The sequence below is a fragment of the Sprattus sprattus genome, assembly GCF_963457725.1.
Source record: "Sprattus sprattus genome assembly, chromosome: 1".
NCBI classification, from domain to species: domain Eukaryota; kingdom Metazoa; phylum Chordata; class Actinopteri; order Clupeiformes; family Clupeidae; genus Sprattus; species Sprattus sprattus.
The window spans coordinates 68,975,061-68,996,541 of NC_137920.1; the positions used below are offsets into that span (position 1 = coordinate 68,975,061).

The 21,481-nt window shown below is 47.6% G+C and overlaps 1 protein-coding gene and 2 pseudogenes across 3 annotated transcripts; all 3 read left to right on the top strand.

The window, feature by feature from the left end:
* The first annotated feature begins 8,253 nt into the window (after positions 1 to 8,253).
* Positions 8,254 to 8,717, top strand: LOC308371333 (annotated as a pseudogene). The gene has a single exon. The product of its transcript is annotated as an uncharacterized misc_RNA (transcript).
* A 2,579-nt stretch (positions 8,718 to 11,296) lies between these two features.
* LOC308371344 lies at positions 11,297 to 16,613 on the top strand (annotated as a pseudogene). Its single transcript has 3 exons — positions 11,297 to 12,139; positions 15,402 to 15,572; positions 15,708 to 16,613. The product of its transcript is annotated as an uncharacterized misc_RNA (transcript).
* Positions 16,614 to 19,027: 2,414 nt separating this feature from the next.
* Positions 19,028 to 20,918, top strand: LOC308371354 (uncharacterized protein; the record flags this gene model as incomplete). Its single annotated transcript, XM_080846215.1, has 4 exons — positions 19,028 to 19,688; positions 19,791 to 19,859; positions 19,942 to 20,064; positions 20,896 to 20,918. The coding sequence occupies 4 exons, from the start codon at positions 19,028 to 19,030 to the stop codon at positions 20,916 to 20,918; spliced, it is 876 nt and encodes a 291-aa protein (XP_080702341.1).
* Positions 20,919 to 21,481: the final 563 nt, after the last annotated feature.

The window sequence follows — 21,481 nt, forward strand, 5'->3', positions numbered from 1 at the left end:
AGCTGTTCCTTTATCTCTCATTTTCACCCCACATCTGGGTTAAATCTTCAATTGGTCTCACTTTAAGTTTTTAATAATTTGCCATCATTTTTACTTAGCAGCGTTTAGACACATATGGCATAGGCTCAGGCTCGGGTGGAGATGATAGAAACTATCCGCAGATATATCTGACAGAAATACTCCCCCTTATCCCCTCTTTTCCTAATCTGGCAGAAATCCCCCCCCGCCCCTTCGACCTCTGTCCCCAGTCTCCGCACTTAAGAGCTGGTCAGATTGAAGTCACTCGAGAGGTCACATAGAAAAGGAGAGATTAATTATCCGCAATTAAAAGGAAGGGAAAATCTCCCCTTCTGTCTTGCTTTCAGTGGTCTGGTGAAATATGCATGTATATTCAATATTTCATACATGCGAACATCAAGGATCACACAAGAACCAGTGTTGCGGAGGCAGGGGAGAGGAGGGGGGGGGGGGGGGGGGGGGGGAATGCTGAAGTGCTGAGACCCAATATTTCCTGTCTGCTATCAAAGTGCTGTAATTTCCTCCAGCCTCCCATTTCCTTTTCATGTAGCAGGCCCTGTCAAATCTCTTCAGAAGGAGAGGGAATACCCATGGTTCCCTCGCATTCCGTCTGACTTGACACCAATTGCTGCCTGAATGAGATGGTTGAATGTACCTGCTTCATCTGAGAGCCCATCAGTGTGTGTTTCAGTGTGTGTGTGTGTGTGTGTTTCAGTGTGTGTGTGTGTGTGTGTGTGTGTGTGTGTGTGTGTGTGTGTATATGGTTCTGGGCATGTGCATGTCTACTGACCTCCACTTTTTGTCAAGCATTAAGTTGCTTCATAATACAAGGACATTTGGGCATTCACAGAACACTTAGCAGTGAGAGTCCCTGACTTTGAGGGAGAGAAATAAATAAGGAGCCGTTTGAAGTGCAGGTTGAGCCCGGAACAGGTGTGCCATTGAACTGCCGTGGAGTAAAAGGACTCAGAGTTTCCACGGCTACGGGGAACAAACAGATGGACATGGCCAGAACCCCCTATCCCACAGGAACACTAGAGCGGCTCGGCTCAAGGTTTCGTGCAAGTTTGTGGTCAAAGACATTTCATCAAGGCTAGATGAGAAGGTTTACTTGTGCAAAGACTTATGATTGAACGTGGTTTCTGACACTATTATAATGCTTTGTGTACACTGTCGCAGCCATTTTAGAAAAGACTAAAAAAAACTCTGCCCTCTCTCTTCCAGACTTGTGCTTCAGTTTGGATAAGTCCTTGATTAAATCAGTTAGGTGTCCTTGGAAAGGCATTTGGTAATCATTTACATTTTCATTGGGCTGCATTGGACATGGGCTAACATCAGGGGTTATAATTACCCACTAAACACTAAGGCCCAAGCAGAAAAGCAATATTTTTTTAATGCTATTTACACTGAAACCATACTGGGGTCTCACCACGTTAAAGATTAATTTAATCTCATGTCAGATTCCCAGCCGAATGTCTTCTCCAAAAGTTTGTTCAAGCTAAGGATTTAAATTTTCACTTTATCTGAATCCCACTGACTCACAGGGAACAACTGGAGGGAAGGTTGGAAATGGTTACAACTAAGTGTGTATGTGTGTGTATTATATGTGGATATATGTGTGTGTGTGTGTGTGTGTGTGTGTGTGTGTGTGTGTGTGTGTGTGTGTGTGTGTGTGTGTGTGTGTGTGTGTGTGTGTGTGTGTGTGTGCGTGTGTGTTTGAGCTTGGTGTTGATTATACTTTGTTTAACACAAACAGCACAGTTTCTTAATTTGCATTTAGATTCATATATGCCAGTGGGCCAAACCGGCGATCAGAGGCAGCTGCTGCAGTAAAAATCACCTGTTCATAAATATCAGTGAGGGGTAGGGTAAAAACACGGCTTCGCTGTCTCCATGGAGATTAATGGGTAAATGCAACTCAGCAGCATGGAGAAATCATTCCTGTGGACCTTCTACCCCCTCAGCCAGACCCCCTCCCCACACACACACACACACACACCCCCGATGAGTGAAGAATCCAAGCACAAAGACAACAAATATTCTCTGGCCTCACTTTCCCCCACGGCTGCAAGGCAGGGGCTGCTCTGTGTGAAAGTCATATTTACAAAAGACATGGTCACATGGTGAGCCGTCTGAAAACAGCCCAATCTCACAAAATACAACAAGAAATCTATATAAGTCTAAACATTGAGAAATATTTGTTCTGGTTGAATAAAAAAAAAAAACGTGTGCTACAAATATAGGAGAAACTATTTGCTGCGAGACAAGAAAAGAGAAAATTGGTGGGACACATACAAAGATGACTGTGAGCATACTAAAGCAGAAGTTTAAAGGCAGTGTCTGTTATTCTGGCCAAAGGTTGTTGATATTTGAGTTCAATAGCCAATCAAATTACACCCCTGCCCTCCATGAAGCAACGTGTTGATTGGCTGGATTGTTTATGGCTCGGTCTAAGCCACTATGTTTGTTTCCCATTTACAAAGCTAGGACTGTGTACAAACACCAGAGCTTTTATGAGCGCATACACTGAACAGACCGCTAGAAACCGTCAGCAGCAATTCACTGAATTAGACGAACATTTTATTGGATTACAATCACAATATGCACCTTTAAGTATGCATACAGGCTACCCTGCATCCAATGAAATCGTTGCCTCGTCTCTTCTGTCTCCCTGGGATACAAGGTATGCACAAAGCACGAAAAACACTAAAATGACTGAATGAGTGTGTGCTTAAAGGATGTGACACTGAATCACCATCTGAACAACGGCCATCCGCAGAGCCACCACTTTCAGTCACGGTGCTGCAGATGAGAACTCTAGTTCACATGAAAGAAAAAAAAACGCAGACGCACAGCTGTCAGAAATCAGTAGTTATGATTTAATCAGTGGGATCTCACCTCACTTAGGAGACAACAGGAGTAAGGAGCGCCGTGGCAGGCAGCGGCGGGGAAGGAAGGAAGGAAGGGATGAGAGGATGATGGCAAACATCAGCTCTTATCTTGGTGTCAGTGTCTGACGTGTAGCAGCTGTTTCGTGGAAACAACAAGGTTTCTCTGCTGTCTCGTTAGAGCTGCATCATCACACACACTCACAGGCACACACCGTACGCACGCACACACACACACACATACACACACACACTTGCTAATACACACTCACTCATGGAGGACCATCACTCCTGTTATACAGTCGGTTCATGTGTCAGGAAAATTCTGAGAGAAACACAATGTTTTCTCCAGTACCTTCATAAACATTCTTTTGTTTCTGATGTATGTCAATGTGTTGCGTACGGGTGTTTTGTAATGGATTGAAAAACCATCCTGATCATGACACACTCTCATAGTCGCCCCCCCCCCCCCCCCATCACTCTCTGTATCTCAGCCTCTCTTTTATCCTCTCCATATTGTCTCTTCTTCGCTCACTTTCTCTCACTCTCTGTAGGCAAAATACTGGCAGATTGGGGTGCCAAGGTGCTTTTCTCTTGTCACCATGGCCTTCTCATTTTCCTATCATTTACACATCAGCGAGATCTGTCACCCTGCTGGCTGCTCCTCCTGCACGGGTCTGCGTGGAACACTGCCTCAGTCCCCTCAGCAGATGGGCTGCAACCATGACAACACCTGTAGTGAGCCCATGCTTCTGCTGCAACCTACTTTCACAGGACAAGTGGTGAATGGATAAATAAAAGCACTCGAATGGCCATAACGGACAGCTTGCGATTTCTGTGCTGTTTGTCGGCACTTGGGGGGGAAAAACTGCTTTAGCTTTGTTATGCTTTTTTTCATCCTCATCTGTTTAGAGGCTCATTTTCTTACCTGTGGGACGAAGAGAAGCTTAGCGACAGCTGTTGTGCAGGGGGCTCAATCTAAGTATCCCATGTCTCGTGTCGTCTCCTGTTTCTCCTCCACGAATGCAGAACACATTTGATGAGTATTTGGCCTGTGCCAAGGGCTTTTGGGGGGGGAAAGGGGGGGGGGGGGGGGGCTACTAAGATGATAGGCATCCATTTTCAGCCAAACATCTCACTTCCCTATACCAGTTGAATAAGTTCACTTTGGGTGGTTGCTTATTATGACCGCCACGCGGCAGCGCTGCGGCGGTCATATAGGTTAAGTCGGAATTTATTTATTTATTTATTTTTTCTGTTTGCCGATTTCCGGGACACTGAAACACCGAAGTGCACAAAATTTGGTGGGCATGTAGCTTTACTAGATTAGCGTGGAACCACTGATTCTCGATTTGATCCGTTGCACCCCCGTCGGACTGGAACCTTTTAAAGAGGGTGGGACGATTCAGTTTTCTGTGAATAAGTCGAAAACCGTAGGGCTTAGGAGGACCACATTTTTTTGGTATGTTGATCTTAAGAGGCTACGTCAACCATTCCATTACCAGTTATTTCATGTATAGCGCCACCTAGTTACAAATGAAAAAGCAAAAAAAAATGCACGAAATCGGAGGTGTGGGATCATTATGACACCTTCTGACTGCACGTTAAGTTTCGTGGAATTCCGTTCACAGGGGGGCATGCAATAAATTGATTTATATGATTATACACCAACTGGTCTCTAGGTGGCGCGACACAGTTTTCTTCAAATATCCCGAGAACCGTAGGGCCTTGGAGGGCCAAATTGTTCTTGTATGTTTGTGTCAAGGGGCCATGTCAACCCATACAATAGCCAGTCATTACATGTATAGCGTCACCAAGTTGGTGTTTTAATCGAATATATGTCAAAGTGCTCGAAAAATTACCGAATTTGCCAGGGACATCAAGCCTGTAACCGTCCATCTTCGGTAGAGTTTTTGTCCATGGATGGAGCAAAATGACTCTGTAGCGCCCCCTAGAACATTGCAAAATAACCTGCGCATTGGGTTTATTTTGGCGTAGCTTGACGGAATTCGGTACACGTCTTCATCATGCTTGGACGCACCAAAAAGTCTCACGAAGCCATGGTGGCAGGTCCACAATAAGTCGGCCATTTTGAGTGGAAGATGCGTTTTAACGGCGTTTGCACACCTCGCATCTGATCGAACTCCTCCGACAGTTTTAATGGTAACGCCTTGAAATGCAGTCCGGCTACTCTTCAGCCATCGGCGACTAAAAGTTATATTGGATTTTCTCATTAGTCGGAAGGTGTGGGCGTGGCAGACCCTCAAACTTTGCCAACTTGTAAGTGCTTGCCACAAAACACAAAGCCTCTTATAACGGTTGCGTACATTGTTTGACCCAGAGACAATGTCTTAGGGTGGACGCTGGATTCGGCCCGAACGCGTACATATGCCTGACTGATATCACCTATAGCGCCACCTGTTGGTGGTTGGAAACTTCACTTTGTTTCCCCACCTCGCATGTGATTGAACTCCTCCTACAGATTTAACGGTAATGCCTTCAAACGTGGTCAGGTTACTCTTCAGCAATGGGGAATTAAAAGTTATGAGAGTCTTTTATAAAGTTTGAGAGGTGTGGGCGTGGCAGACCCTAAAACTATGCACTCTTCACAACTCCAGTCACTTATAACTTATGCATATATTGTCGAAAGTTCACGAAATTGAAAGTGGTGGATCATTATGAGACCTTCTGAATGCATGCCAAGTTTCGTGCAATTTTGTCCTTGGGGGGCCATACAATAATTTTTTTTGTATGTGACTGTACATCAACTGGCCTGTAGGTGGGCTGACACAGTTTTCTGCGAATACCCCGAGAACTGTAGGGCTTAGGAGGGCCACATGTTTTTTGTATGTTTGTCTAAAGGGGCCGTGTCAACCCATCCCATAACCACTCATTTTATGTATAGCGCCACCTACTTAAAAGTGAAAAAGCAAACATGAGGTGATGTAATTGCAGGTATCTCTGGCTGACATGGTCTAAACTGCACCATAATGCATGGTCAAAACTGCAACAGATACACACACATACAAAGTAGACATTCGTATGCACACATACACACACATTTGTGCATGCGTACTGTATGTACGCATGCACAAATACAGTAGTTCCTTTAATACATTAAAATTAAACACAAACAAATGTACACACACAAAGCACATAAAAACAAACAAACACACTGACAACCATGACTCATTCTGTGCCAAAACCTACTGAACAGTTCGTCGGTCATATTTTGTAACGCATTGCGTTACGTCTAGTTTAAAAAGGAACTAGTTTATCTCTTGTAATAAGAACATTATGTGGTTCCAGGAAGCGGCTTAACTTAGTCAACTGAGGAAAGCGACATAAAAAGGATGCACTGAAACCGCCAGGTCTGTTGAAACTGACTGGAAATGCTGCTGTTAACTAGAGGACATTCAAGCAGCAATTCAAGCTGTACGTTGCCACGCTTGAAATTGAGATGAGCAGATGAGCGAAAGATAGCCAGTGTTGCTGGCATTTAAAGCTTCAACACATTTCTGTTCGCTGCAAACTCCCCTCTGATCTGTGATCAGAATTCCGGACACTTATGTTTCGACGACCTGGAACAGGGTATATAACCTGACAGATTTCTCCAAATGGCTGCAATATGAGGCATGGTGCCATGGTGCCTTTTCTCTGTTTACCTACATCATTATATGTGATTTTGTAAGTTATGTGAGCTTTATCATAAATGAGAATGGCTACTGCAACAACACTAAAATGGCTGAATTGGCTGAAGCTGATATTGACAATCAGATCCCATCAATTTTTTCAACAAAATATTTTTTCAATCACCACAGTAGGGGTGAGGGGGCAGTTGGGAGGGTTAAGAGCATTTTTGATTGATAATACACTCCGTCATCAGTTAAATAGTGTCAAGAACTTATGTATACACTGAGTTGAAGCAAGTACCTAGCTCATCAATGCACGACTGAGAATTACACTGATAAATAGGTATCACTACAACAAATGTGCTGCTAATTTAGGCCAAACAATGATGCTGCTTTTCCTTTTTGTATTTTAATGGCAAAGTGACATTGAATATTGTCAGTGATGTCAACACACTTCACAGTGTTGAATGGAAGTTCACACCTGACCACACTCACAGCAATTGCAATCACCTGAAGCTAGTTGGTGAATTAGGAATCAGACGGAGAAGCTGTGCCTATAAAAGAGCAGGTTGGGTGTTTGGGAGTCATAGCTAGGGTGTTGCTGTTGCAGTGGTGAGGAGAGTGCTACTTTTGGGTCTTTGAGTCAAACCACTGAAGTTTGCAACGTCACTTGGCATGATGTTCAGGTACACATTCAATTGTTTGTCTTTAGGTATATCTTTTTCTACTTGGTCTAAGCAAAGTGTATTCTGCAGGTTCCCTTGGATGTGCCTTTACTTAATAAGTGAAATATGCTGTCAACAACTTGAACAAGGTATGAGTTGGTCTTTTTTTGTAAATTAGCATGTAGAGTATATTTTAATTGAAGCCCTTGTTTTGTTCTAGGGTTGGAAGATCCCCAGAGTTTTGGGTACCATGGTTTCAGGCCTGGGACTCCTGGCAGTGGCTCTGTACCCTCCATGAATGACTTCAGCTCTATCAAAGGTGAAGGTGTCCAAAGTTACAATGAACCTTTGAAGATGCCCCCAGTATGGGCCCAGGTGAACCAGGCGGCCAAGATGCATCCAGTGAGCCAGGCAGCAAAGATGCCCCAGGTGCAGGCCCAGATTCCCCCATCATGGGCCCAGGTGAACCAGGAGGCCAAGATTCATCCAGTGAGCCAGGGAGCCAAGATGCCCCAGGTGCAGGCCCAGATGCCCCCATCATGGGCCCAGATGCCTCCAGTGAGCCAGGCAGCCAAGATGCCCCAGGTGCAGGCCCAGATGCCTACAGTGAGCCATGCAGCCAAGCTGCCCCAGGTGCAGGCCCAGATGCCTCCAGCATGGGCCCAGGTGAACCAGGCGGCCAAGATGCATCCAGTGAGCCAGGCATCCAAGATGCCCCAGGTGCAGGCCCAGATGCCCCCATCATGGGCCCAAGTGAACCAGGAGGCCAAGAGGCCTCCAGTGAGCCAGACAGCCAAGATGCCCCAGGTGCAGGCCCAGATGCCCCCATCATGGGCCCAGATGCCTCCAGTGAACCAGGCGGCCAAGATTCATCCAGTGAGCCAGGCAGCCAAGATGCCCCAGGTGCAGGCCCAGATGCCCCCATCATGGGCCCAAGTGAACCAGGAGGCCAAGATGCATCCAGTGAGCCAGGCAGCCAAGATGCCCCAGGTGCAGGCCCAGATGCCCCCAGCATGGGCCAAGATGCCTCCAGTGAGCCAGGCAGCCAAGATGCCCCAGGTGCAGGTCCAGTTGCCCCCAGCCCCACAAAGCCAGGTGCAGGCCCAGATGCCCCCAGCATGGGCCAAGATGCCTCCAGTGAGCCAGGCAGCCAAGATGCCCCAGGTGCAGGCCCAGATGCCCCCTGCATGGGCCCAGATGCCCCCGGCCCCAGTGAGCCAGGCAGCCAAGATGCCCCAGGTGCAGGCCCAGATGCCTCCATCATGGGCCCAGGTGAACCAGGTGGCCATGATGACTCCAGTGAACCAGGCAGCCAAGATGCCCCAGGTGCAGGCCCAGAAGCCCCCGGCCCCAGTGAGCCAGGCAGCCAAGATGCCCATGCCCCCAGTGAGCCAGACTGCCAAGATGCCCCCAGTGAAGCAGGCGGCCAAGATGCCCCAGGTGCAGGCCCAGAGGGCCTCCATGCCGGTCGAGATGACCCTGCCTCAAATGACTCAATCCAACTCTTTAGGTAGTCTTGGCAGCTCCTCCATGGATGTCAGTGGAGAAACCACTTCTAATAGTGGTGCTGCTGAGGGTCCCTCATCAGGGCAAGAGCGCTACCTTGTGATCACAGAGCCATCAGGTTTTCAAGCACGCTATGTGGTTAAATCCTTCAATCGTTACGTGCGTGGGAAAATGGTCTTTTCCCAAACCACCTACATCCCACTGGATGTTCCTCCAAGTGATGCTGAGCCTTTTCCTGTCCCCATTTTTCTTGGACATGAAGCCCAGACTGACCAAACTGTAGACTACACTCTTTCAAAGTAGGCATGGGTTTTTCTGTATATCTGTTCATAAGTGAGTGTTGGAATTCTAATGTGTTTCTTTCTCTTCAGGAAAGGCTAGATTTGCCCAGTTGATCTTAGCCGTGGAGGTATCTGTCTACTTTTGTTCTCAAATTCTTTCATGTGGGAGGGAGTCTTGCTTTTCTTACTTTGTCTTCTCTTTTCAGGCCCTGAACTCAAACCTAAATGGATATCAAGGATGCACTTTACATTGTGGTTAAAATAATAAAAGACTTTCTCTAAATTTGCATCTCTAATTTCTTGAAGCCCTTTTTTGGAATTGATGGGTGAAAGGCAGGCTATCCATGGATACCATTGAAATCTTGTCCTGCTGTTGAGGGAGGTTGACTCACATGGATTACTGGAGAAAATCGGGATGTAACTTCAGGATGTAGAATTTCTTTATCGGGCTCTCTATGGCAAACCAAATTTATAATCGGCATCCTTGAGTAAAGTGTCTCTTTTGAACCGTTGTCCTTAAGCTTTAGGTGTGTAACGTGTGCCATGTGTTTTTCCAGAGAAGCAAATGCTCCATAAAATGGCCTGTATTTGAAAGTACCATGCATCAGCGTTTCAATTATATTCTGCGTCAACCATATATAGGCAAGTGTTTTACAGTTAAAATGGTTCATACACTTTAATGATTGGTAGTTCATTGATGCTGCCTCATACTAGCATCCCTAGAGATATATCAGCAGTAAGTAGCTATGAAGTTGGCAATGTAACTGACTGAGTTTGTGAATAAAAGGTTATTTAAAAAGGAATAGTTTCTCTTGTAATAAGAACATTATGTGGTTCCAGGAAGTGGCTTAACTTAGTCAACTGAGGCAAGCGACATAAAATGGATGCACTGAAACCGCCAGGTCTTTTGAAACTGACTGGAAATGCTGCTGCTAACTAGAGGACATTCAAGCAGCAATTCAAGCTGTACGTTGCCACACTTGAAATTGAGATGAGCAGATGAGCGAAAGATAGCCACTGTTGCCGGCAGAGAAGCATTTAAAGCTTCAACACATTTCTGTTCGCTGCAAACTCCCCTCTGATCTGTGATCAGAATTCCGGACACTTATGTTTCGACGACCTGGAACAGGGTATATAACCTGACAGATTTCTCCAAATGGCTGCAATATGAGGCATGGTGCCAGGACCGTTAAGGCCAAGCCAGACAGTAAGCAGAAGAAGGACAACAACAACATATATATTTAAATTCTTTCTTTTCTCTGTTTACCTACATCATTATATGTGATTTTGTAAGTTATGTGAGCTTTATCATAAATGAGAATGACTACTGCAACAACACTAAAATGGCTGAATTGGCTGAAGCTGATATTGACAATCAGATCCCATCAATTTTTTCAACAAAATATTTTTTCAATCACCACAGTAGGGGTGAGGGGGCAGTTGGGAGGGTTAAGAGCATTTTTGATAACGCACATTTGCATATATTGTCATTAAGACAGGGCTGAGAATTAGCTTTTGGTCTACACTCCGTCATCAGCGAAATAGTGTCAAGAACTAATGTATACACTGGGTTGAAGCAAGTAACTAGCTCATCAATGCACAACTGAGAATTACACTGATAAATAGGTATCACTACAACAAATGTGCTGCTAATTTAGGCCAAACAATGATGCTGCTTTTCCTTCTTGTATTGTAATGGCAAAGTGACATTGAATATTGTCAGTGATGTCAACACTCTTCACAGTGTTGAATGGAAGTTCACACCTGACCACACTCACAGCAATTGCAATCACCTGAAGCTAGTTGGTGAATTAGGAATCAGACGGAGAAGCTGTGCCTATAAAAGAGCAGGTTGGGTGTTTGGGAGTCAAAGCTAGGGTGTTGCTGTTGCAGTGGTGAGGAGAAGAGTGCTACTTTTGGGTCTTTGAGTCAAACCACTGAAGTTTGCAACGTCTCTTGGCATGATGTTCAGGTACACATTCAATTGTTTGTCTTTAGGTATATCTTTTTCTACTTGGTCTAAACAAAGTGTATTCTGCAGGTTCCCTTGGATGTGCCTTTACTTAATAAGTGAAATATGCTGTCAACAACTTGAACAAGGTATGAGTTGGTCTTTTTTTGTAAATTTGCATGTAGAGTATTATTTTAATTGAAGCCCTTGTTTTGTTGTAGGGTTGGAAGATCCCCAGAGTTTTGGGTACCATGGTTTCAGGCCTGGGACTCCTGGCAGTGGCTCTGTACCCTCCATGAATGACTTCAGCTCTATCAAAGGTGAAGGTGTCCAAAGTTACAATAAACCTTTGAAGATGCCCCCAGCATGGCCCCAGGTGAACCAGGCGGCAAAGATGCATCCAGTGAGCCAGGCAGCCAAGATGCCCCAGGTGCAGGCCCAGATGCCCCCAGCATGGGCCCAGATGCCTCCAGTGAGCCAGGCAGCCAAGATGCCCCAGGTGCAGGCCCAGATGCCCCCATCATGGGCCCAGATGCCTCCAGTGAGCCAGGCAGCCAAGATGCCCCAGGTGCAGGCCCAGATGCCTACAGTGAGCCATGCAGCCAAGCTGCCCCAGGTGCAGGCCCAGATGCCTCCAGCATGGGCCCAGGTGAACCAGGCGGCCAAGATGCATCCAGTGAGCCAGGCATCCAAGATGCCCCAGGTGCAGGCCCAGATGCCCCCATCATGGGCCCAAGTGAACCAGGAGGCCAAGAGGCCTCCAGTGAGCCAGACAGCCAAGATGCCCCAGGTGCAGGCCCAGATGCCCCCATCATGGGCCCAAGTGAACCAGGAGGCCAAGATGCATCCAGTGAGCCAGGCAGCCAAGATGCCCCAGGTGCAGGTCCAGTTGCCCCCAGCCCCACAAAGCCAGGTGCAGGCCCAGATGCCCCCAGCATGGGCCAAGATGCCTCCAGTGAGCCAGGCAGCCAAGATGCCCCAGGTGCAGGCCCAGATGCCCCCTGCATGGGCCCAGATGCCCCCGGCCCCAGTGAGCCAGGCAGCCAAGATGCCCCAGGTGCAGGCCCAGATGCCTCCATCATGGGCCCAGGTGAACCAGGTGGCCATGATGACTCCAGTGAACCAGGCAGCCAAGATGCCCCAGGTGCAGGCCCAGATGCCCCCGGCCCCAGTGAGCCAGGCAGCCAAGATGCCCCAGGTGCAGGCCCAGATGCCCCCGGCCCCAGTGAGCCAGACTGCCAAGATGCCCCCAGTGAAGCAGGCGGCCAAGATACCCCAGGTGCAGGCCCAGATGGCCTCCATGCCGGTCGAGATGACCCTTCCTCAAATGACTCAATCCAACTCTTTAGGTAGTCTTGGCAGCTCCTCCATGGATGTCAGTGGAGAAACCATTTCTAATAGTGGTGCTGCTGAGGGTCCCTCATCAGGGCAAGAGCGCTACCTTGTGATCACAGAGCCATCAGGTTTTCAAGCACGCTATGTGGTTAAATCCTTCAATCGTTACGTGCGTGGAAAAATGGTCTTTTCCCAAACCACCTACATCCCACTGGATGTTCCAAGTGATGCTGAGCCTGCTCCTGTCCCCATTTTTCTTGGACATGAAGCCCAGACCGACCAAACTGTAGACTACACACTTTCAAAGTAGGCATGGGTTTTTCTGTATATCTGTTCATAAGTGAGTGTTGGAATTCTAATGTGTTTCTTTCTCTTCAGGAAAGGCTAGATTTGCCCAGTTGATCTTAGCCGTGGAGGTATCTGTCTACTTTTGTTCTCAAATTCTGTTTCATGTGGGAGGGACTCTTGCTTTTCTTACTTTGTCTTCTCTTTTCAGGCCCTGAACTCAAACCTAAATGGATATCAAGGATGCACTTTACATTGTGGTTAAAATAATAAAAGACTTTCTCTAAATTTGCATCTCTAATTTCTTGAAACCCTTTTATGGAATTGATGGGTAAAAGGCAGGCTATCCATGGATACCATTGAAATCTTGTCCTGCTGTTGAGGGAGGTTGACTCAAATGGATTACTGGAGAAAATCGGGATGTAACTTCAGGATGTAGAATTTCTTTATCGGGCTCTCTATGGCAAACCAAATTTATAATCGGCATCCTTGAGTAAAGTGTCTCTTTTGAACCGTTGTCCTTAAGCTTTAGGTGTGTAACGTGTGCCATGTGTTTTTCCAGAGAAGCAAATGCTCCATAAAATGGCCTGTATTTGAAAGTACAATGCATCAGCGTTTCAATCATATTCTGCGTCAACCATATATAGGCAAGTGTTTTACAGTTAAAATGGTTCATACACTTTAATGATTGGTAGTTCATTGATGCTGCCTCATACTAGCATCCCTAGAGATATATCAGCAGTAAGTAGCTATGAAGTTGGCAATGTAACTGACTGAGTTTGTGAATAAAAGGTTATTTAAAAAGGAATAGTTTATCTCTTGTAATAAGAACATTATGTGGTTCCAGGAAGTGGCTTAACTTAGTCAACTGAGGCAAGCGACATAAAATGGATGCACTGAAACCGCCAGGTCTTTTGAAACTGACTGGAAATGCTGCTGCTAACTAGAGGACATTCAGGCAGCAATTCAAGCTGTACGTTGCCACGCTTGAAATTGAGATGAGCAGATGAGCGAAAGATAGCCAGTGTTGCCGGCAGAGAAGCATTTAAAGCTTCAACACATTTCTGTTCGCTGCAAACTCCCCTCTGATCTGTGATCAGAATTCCGGACACTTATGTTTCGACGACCTGGAACAGGGTATATAACCTGACAGATTTCTCCAAATGGCTGCAATATGAGGCATGGTGCCAGGACCGTTAAGGCCAAGCCAGACAGTAAGCAGAAGAAGGACAACAACAACATATATATTTAAATTCTTTCTTTCCTCTGTTTACCTATATCATTATATGTGATTTTGTAAGTTATGTGAGCTTTATCATAAATGAGAATGGCTACTGCAACAACACTAAAATGGCTGAATTGGCTGAAGCTGGTACTGACAATCAGATCCCATCAATTTTTTCAACAAAATATTTTTTCAATCACCACAGTAGGGGTGAGGGGGCAGTTGGGAGGGTTAAGAGCATTTTTGATAACGCACATTTGCATATATTGTCATTAAGACAGGGCTGAGAATTAGCTTTTGGTCTACACTCCGTCATCAGCGAAATAGTGTCAAGAACTTATGTATACACTGAGTTGAAGCAAGTAACTAGCTCATCAATGCACAACTGAGAATTAGACTGATAAATAGGTATCACTACAACAAATGTGCTGCTAATTTAGGCCAAACAATGATGCTGCTTTTCCTTCTTGTATTGTAATGGCAAAGTGACATTGAATATTGTCAGTGATGTCAACACTCTTCACAGTGTTGAATGGAAGTTCACACCTGACCACACTCACAGCAATTGCAATCACCTGAAGCTAGTTGGTGAATTAGGAATCAGCCAGAGAAGCTGTGCCTTTAAAACAGCAGGTTGGGTGTTTGGGAGTCAAAGCTAGGGTGTTGCTGTTGCAGTGGTGAGGAGAAGAGTGCTACTTTTGGGTCTTTGAGTCAAACCACTGAAGTTTGCAACGTCACTTGGCATGATGTTCAGGTACACATTCAATTGTTTGTCTTTAGGTATATCTTTTTCTACTTGGTCTAAACAAAGTGTATTCTGCAGGTTCCCTTGGATGTGCCTTTACTTAATAAGTGAAATATGCTGTCAACAACTTGAACAAGGTATGAGTTGGTCTTTTTTTGTAAATTTGCATGTAGAGTATATTTTAATTGAAGCCCTTGTTTTGTTCTAGGGTTGGAAGATCCCCAGAGTTTTGGGGACCATGGTTTCAGGCCTGGGACTCCTGGCAGTGGCTCTGTACCCTCCATGAATGACTTCAGCTCTATCAAAGGTGAAGGTGTCCAAAGTTACAATGAACCTTTGAAGATGCCCCCAGTATGGGCCCAGGTGAACCAGGCGGCCAAGATGCATCCAGTGAGCCAGGCAGCCAAGATGCCCCAGGTGCAGGCCCAGATGCCTACAGTGAGCCATGCAGCCAAGCTGCCCCAGGTGCAGGCCCAGATGCCTCCAGCATGGGCCCAGGTGAACCAGGCGGCCAAGATGCATCCAGTGAGCCAGGCATCCAAGATGCCCCAGGTGCAGGCCCAGATGCCCCCATCATGGGCCCAAGTGAACCAGGAGGCCAAGATGCATCCAGTGAACCAGGCAGCCAAGACGCCCCAGGTGCAGGCCCAGATGCCCCCATCATGGGCCCCGATGCCTCCAGTGAGCCAGACAGCCAAGATGCCCCAGGTGCAGGCCCAGATGCCCCCATCATGGGCCCAGATGCCTCCAGTGAACCAGGCGGCCAAGATGCCCCAGGTGCAGGCCCAGATGCCCCCATCATGGGCCCAAGTGAACCAGGAGGCCAAGATTCATCCAGTGAGCCAGGGAGCCAAGATGCCCCAGGTGCAGGCCCAGATGCCCCCGGCATGGGCTAAGTTGCCTCCAGTGAGCCAGGCAGCCAAGATGCCCCAGGTGCAGGCCCAGATGCCCCCTGCATGGTCCCAGATGCCCCCGGCCCCAGTGAGCCAGGCAGCCAAGATGCCCCAGGTGCAGGCCCAGATGCCTCCATCATGGGCCCAGGTGAACCAGGCGGCCATGATGACTCCAGTGAACCAGGCAGCCAAGATGCCCCAGGTGCAGGCCCAGATGTCCCCTGCATGGGCCAAGATGCCTCCAGTGAGCCAGGCAGCCAAGATGCCCCAGGTGCAGGCCCAGATGCCCCCGGCCCCAGTGAGCCAGACTGCCAAGATGCCTCCAGTGAACCAGGCGGCCAAGATGCCCCAGGTGCAGGCCCAGATGCCCCCATCATGGGCCCAAGTGAACCAGGAGGCCAAGATTCATCCAGTGAGCCAGGGAGCCAAGATGCCCCAGGTGCAGGCCCAGATGCCCCCAGCATGGGCCAAGTTGCCTCCAGTGAGCCAGGCAGCCAAGATGCCCCAGGTGCAGGCCCAGATGCCCCCTGCATGGTCCCAGATGCCCCCGGCCCCAGTGAGCCAGGCAGCCAAGATGCCCCAGGTGCAGGCCCAGATGCCTCCATCATGGGCCCAGGTGAACCAGGCGGCCATGATGACTCCAGTGAACCAGGCAGCCAAGATGCCCCAGGTGCAGGCCCAGATGTCCCCTGCATGGGCCAAGATGCCTCCAGTGAGCCAGGCAGCCAAGATGCCCCAGGTGCAGGCCCAGATGCCCCCGGCCCCAGTGAGCCAGACTGCCAAGATGCCCCCAGTGAAGCAGGCGGCCAAGATGCCCCAGGTGCAGGCCCAGATGGCCTCCATGCCGGTCGAGATGACCCTTCCTCAAATGACTCAATCCAACTCTTTAGGTAGTCTTGGCAGCTCCTCCATGGATGTCAGTGGAGAAACCACTTCTAATAGTGGTGCTGCTGAGGGTCCCTCATCAGGGCAAGAGCGCTATCTTGTGATCACAGAGCCATCAGGTTTTCAAGCACGCTATGTGGTTAAATCCTTCAATCGTTACGTGCGTGGAAAAATGGTCTTTTCCCAAACCACCTACATCCCACTGGATGTTCCTCCAAGTGATGCTGAGCCTGCTCCTGTCCCCATTTTTCTTGGACATGAAGCCCAGACCGACCAAACTGTAGACTACACACTTTCAAAGTAGGCATGGGTTTTTCTGTATATCTGTTCATAAGTGAGTGTTGGAATTCTAATGTGTTTCTTTCTCTTCAGGAAAGGCTAGATTTGCCCAGTTGATCTTAGCCGTGGAGGTATCCGTCTACTTTTGTTCTCAAATTCTGTTTCATGTGGGAGGCACTCTTGCTTTTCTTACTTTGTCTTCTCTTTTCAGGCCCTGAACTCAAACCTAAATGGATATCAAGGATGCACTTTACATTGTGGTTAAAATAATAAAAGACTTTCTCTAAATTTGCATCTCTAATTTCTTGAAACCCTTTTATGGAATTGATGGGTAAAAGGCAGGCTATCCATGGATACCATTGAAATCTTGTCCTGCTGTTGAGGGAGGTTGACTCAAATGGATTACTGGAGAAAATCGGGATGTAACTTCAGGATGTAGAATTTCTTTATTGGGCTCTATGGCAAACCAAATTTATAATCGGCATCCTTGAGTAAAGTGTCTCTTTTGAATCGTTGTCCTTAAGCTTTAGGTGTGTGCCATGTGTTTTTCCAGAGAAGCAAATGCTCCATAAAATGGCCTGTATTTGAAAGTACCATGCATCAGCGTTTCAATTATATTCTGTGTCAACCATATATAGGCAAGTGTTTTACAGCTCAAATGGTTCATACACTTTAATGATGGGTAGTTCATTGATGCTGCCTCATACTGGCATCCCTAAAGATGTATCAGCAGTAAGTAGCTATGAAGTTGGCAATGTAACTGACAGTTTGTGAATAAAAGGTTATTAAGAAAGGAACTAGTTTATCTCTTGTAATAAGAACATTATGTGGTTCGAGGAAGCAGCTTAACTTAGTCAACTGAGGAAAGCGACATAAGATGTATGCACTGAAACCGCCGGGTCTGTTGAAACTTACTGGAAATGCTGCTGTGAACTAGAGGACATTCAAGCAGCAATTCAAGCTGTACGTTGCCACGCTTGAAATTGAGATGAGCAGATGAGCGAAAGATAGCCAGTGTTGCCAGAAGAGAAGCATTTAAAGCTTCAACACATTTCTGTTCGCTGCAAACTCCCCTCTGATCTGTGATCAGAATTCAGGACACTTATGTTTCGACGACCTGGAACAGGGTATATAACCTGACAGATTTCTCCAAATGGCTGCAATATGAGGCATGGTGCCAGGACCGTTAAGGCCAAGCCAGACAGTAAGCAGAAGAAGGACAACAACAACATATATATTTAAATTCTTTCTTTTCTCTGTTTACCTACATCATGATATGTGATTTTGTAAGTTATGTGAGCTTTATCATAAATGAGAATGGCTACTGCAACAACACTAAAATGGCTGAATTGGCTGAAGCTGATATTGACAATCAGATCCCATCAATTTTTTCAATCACCACAGTAGGGGTGAGGGGGCAGTTGGGAGGGTTAAGAGCATTTTTGATAATACACTCCGTCATCAGCGAAATAGTGTCAAGAACTTATGTATACACTGAGTTGAAGTAAGTAACTAGCTCATCAATGCACGACTGAGAATTAGACTGATAAATAAGTATAACTACAACAAATGTGCTGCTAATGGAGGCCAAACAATGATGCTGCTTTGCCTTCTTGTATTGTAATGGCAAAGTGACTTTGAATATTGTCAGTGATGTCAACACTCTTCACAGTGTTGAATGGAAGTTCACACCTGACCACACACACAGCAATTGCAATCACCTGAAGCTAGTTGGTGAATAAGGAATCAGACAGAGAAGCTGTGCCTATAAAAGAGCAGGTTGGGTGCTTGGGAGTCAAAGCTAGGGTGTTGCTGTTGCAGTGGTGAGGAGAGTGCTACTTTTGGGTCTTTGATTCAAACCACTGAAGTTTGCAACGTCTCTTGGCATGATGTTCAGGTACAGATTCAATTGTTTGTCTTTAGGCATATGTTTTTCTACTTGGTCTAAACAAAGTGTATTTTGCAGGTTCCCTTGGATATGCCTTTACTTAATGAGTGAAATATGCTGTCAACAACTTGAACAAGGTATGAGTTGGTCTTTTTTTGTAAATTTGCATGTAGAGTATATTTTAATTGAAGCCCTTGTTTTGTTGTAGGGTTGGAAGATCCCCAGAGTTTTGGGTACCATGGTTTCAGGCCTGGGACTCCTGGCAGTGGCTCTGTACCCTCCATGAATGACTTCAGCTCTATCAAAGGTGAAGGTGTCCAAAGTTACAATGAACCTTTGAAGATGCCCCCAGCATGGCCCCAGGTGAACCATGCGGCCAAGATGCATCCAGTGAGCCAGGCAGCCAAGATGCCCCAGGTGCAGGCTCCGATGCCCCCAGCCCCACCAAGCCAGGTGCAGGCCCAGATGCCCCCAGCATGGCCCCAGATGCCCCTGGCCCCAGTGAACCAGGCAGCCAAGATGCCCCAGGTGCAGGCCCAGATGCCCCCATCATGGGCCCAGGTGAACCAGCAGGCCAAGATTCATCCAGTGAGCCAGGCATCCAAGATGCCCCAGGTGCAGGCCCAGATGCCCCCATCATGGGCCCAAGTGAACCAGGAGGCCAAGATGCATCCAGTGAGCCAGGCAGCCAAGATGCCCCAGGTGCAGGCTCCGATGCCCCCAGCCCCACCAAGCCAGGTGCAGGCCCAGATGCCCCCAGCATGGCCCCAGATGCCCCTGGCCCCAGTGAACCAGGCAGCCAAGATGCCCCAGGTGCAGGCCCAGATGCCCCCATCATGGGCCCAGGTGAACCAGCAGGCCAAGATTCATCCAGTGAGCCAGGCATCCAAGATGCCCCAGGTGCAGGCCCAGATGCCCCCATCATGGGCCCAAGTGAACCAGGAGGCCAAGATGCATCCAGTGAGCCAGGCAGCCAAGACGCCCCAGGTGCAGGCCCAGATGCCCCCATCATGGGCCCCGATGCCTCCAGTGAGCCAGACAGCCAAGATGCCCCAGGTGCAGGCCCAGATGCCCCCATCATGGGCCCAGATGCCTCCGGTGAACCAGGCGGCCAAGATGCCCCAGGTGCAGGCCCAGATGCCCCCATCATGGGCCCAAGTGAACCAGGAGGCCAAGATTCATCCAGTGAGCCAGGGAGCCAAGATGCCCCAGGTGCAGGCCCAGATGCCCCCAGCATGGGCCCCGATGCCTCCAGTGAGCCAGACAGCCAAGATGCCCCAGGTGCAGGCCCAGATGCCCCCATCATGGGCCCAGATGCCTCCGGTGAACCAGGCGGCCAAGATGCCCCAGGTGCAGGCCCAGATGCCCCCATCATGGGCCCAGGTGAACCAGGCGGCCATGATGACTCCAGTGAACCAGGCAGCAGAGCTGCCCCAGGTGCAGGCCCAGATGCCCATGCCCCCAGTGAGCCAGACTGCCAAGATGCCCCCAGTGAAGCAGGCGGCCAAGATGCCCCAGGTGCAGGCACAGATGGCCCCCATGCCGGTCGAGATAGCCCTGCCTCAAATGACTCAATCCAACTCTTTAGGTAGTCTTGGCAGCTCCTCCATGGATGTCAGTGGAGAAACCACTTCTAATAGTGGTGCTGCTGAGGGTCCCTCATCAGGGCAAGAGCGCTATCTTGTGATCACAGAGCCATCAGGTTTTCAAGCACGCTATGTGGTTAAATCCTTCAATCGTTACGTGCGTGGGAAAATGGTCTTTTCCCAAACCACCTACATCCCACTGGATGTTCCTCCAAGTGATGCTGAGCCTGCTCCTGTCCCCATTTTTCTTGGACATGAAGCCCAGACTGACCAAACTGTAGACTACACTCTTTCAAAGTAGGCATGGGTTTTTCTGTATATCTGTTCATAAGTGAGTGTTGGAATTCTAATGTGTTTCTTTCTCTTCAGGAAAGGCTAGATTTGCCCAGTTGATCTTAGCCGTGGAGGTATCTGTCTACTTTTGTTCTCAAATTCTGTTTCATGTGGGGACTCTTGCTTTTCTTACTTTGTCTTCTCTTTTCAGGCCCTGAACTCAAACCTAAATGGATATCGAGGATGCACTTTACATTGTGGTTAAAACAATAAAAGACCTTCTCTAAATTTGCATCTCTAATTTCTTGAAACCCTTTTATGGAATTGATGGGTAAAAGGCAGGCTATCCATAGATACCATTGAAATCTTGTCCTGCTGTTGAGGGAGGTTGACTCAAATGGATTACTGGAGAAAATGGGGATGTAACTTCAGGATGTAGAATTTCTTTATCGGGCTCTCTATGGCAAACCAAATTTATAATCGGCATCCTTGAGTAAAGTGTCTTTTGAATCATTGTCCTTAAGCTTTAGGTGTGCAACGTGTGCCATGTGTTATTCCAGAGAAGCAAATGCCCCATAAGTAACATGCATCAGCGTTTCAATTATATTCTGCGTCAACCATACATAGGCAAGTGTTTTATAGATAAGATGGTCCATACACCTTAATGATGGGTAGTCCATTGATGCTGCCACAGGTTGTTGTTGGCATTGAACTGGATTGTTTTACAACAGTGGTGGAGAGAAGGATCCTGAGAAGGTTGCTGACAGTCTTGGACAATGACCACTACACAGAACTTTCAATAGACAGAGGAGACGTATTCAGTTGCAGACTCATTTCACTGCCATGCTCAACGGACAGGCAAAGGATGTCCTTTGTCTCCAGGACCAAGTGCCTGTCCAACTCCACACAGAAGGGGAGGGGGGAGATGGCTTCTCAGCATGAGTACCTCATTCTGCCCTCTCATCCACCCCCCTCTTATTATGACTGCCGCACGAGAGTGCTGCGGAGGTCATATAGGTTTAGTCGTTTTTGTTTTTTTCTGCCGGCAGATTTTCTGTCAACAATGCCCGGGGTGCACGACATTTGGTGGGCATGTAGCCCCACTAGATTAGCGTGGAACCATTGATTTTCGTTTTGATCCGTTGC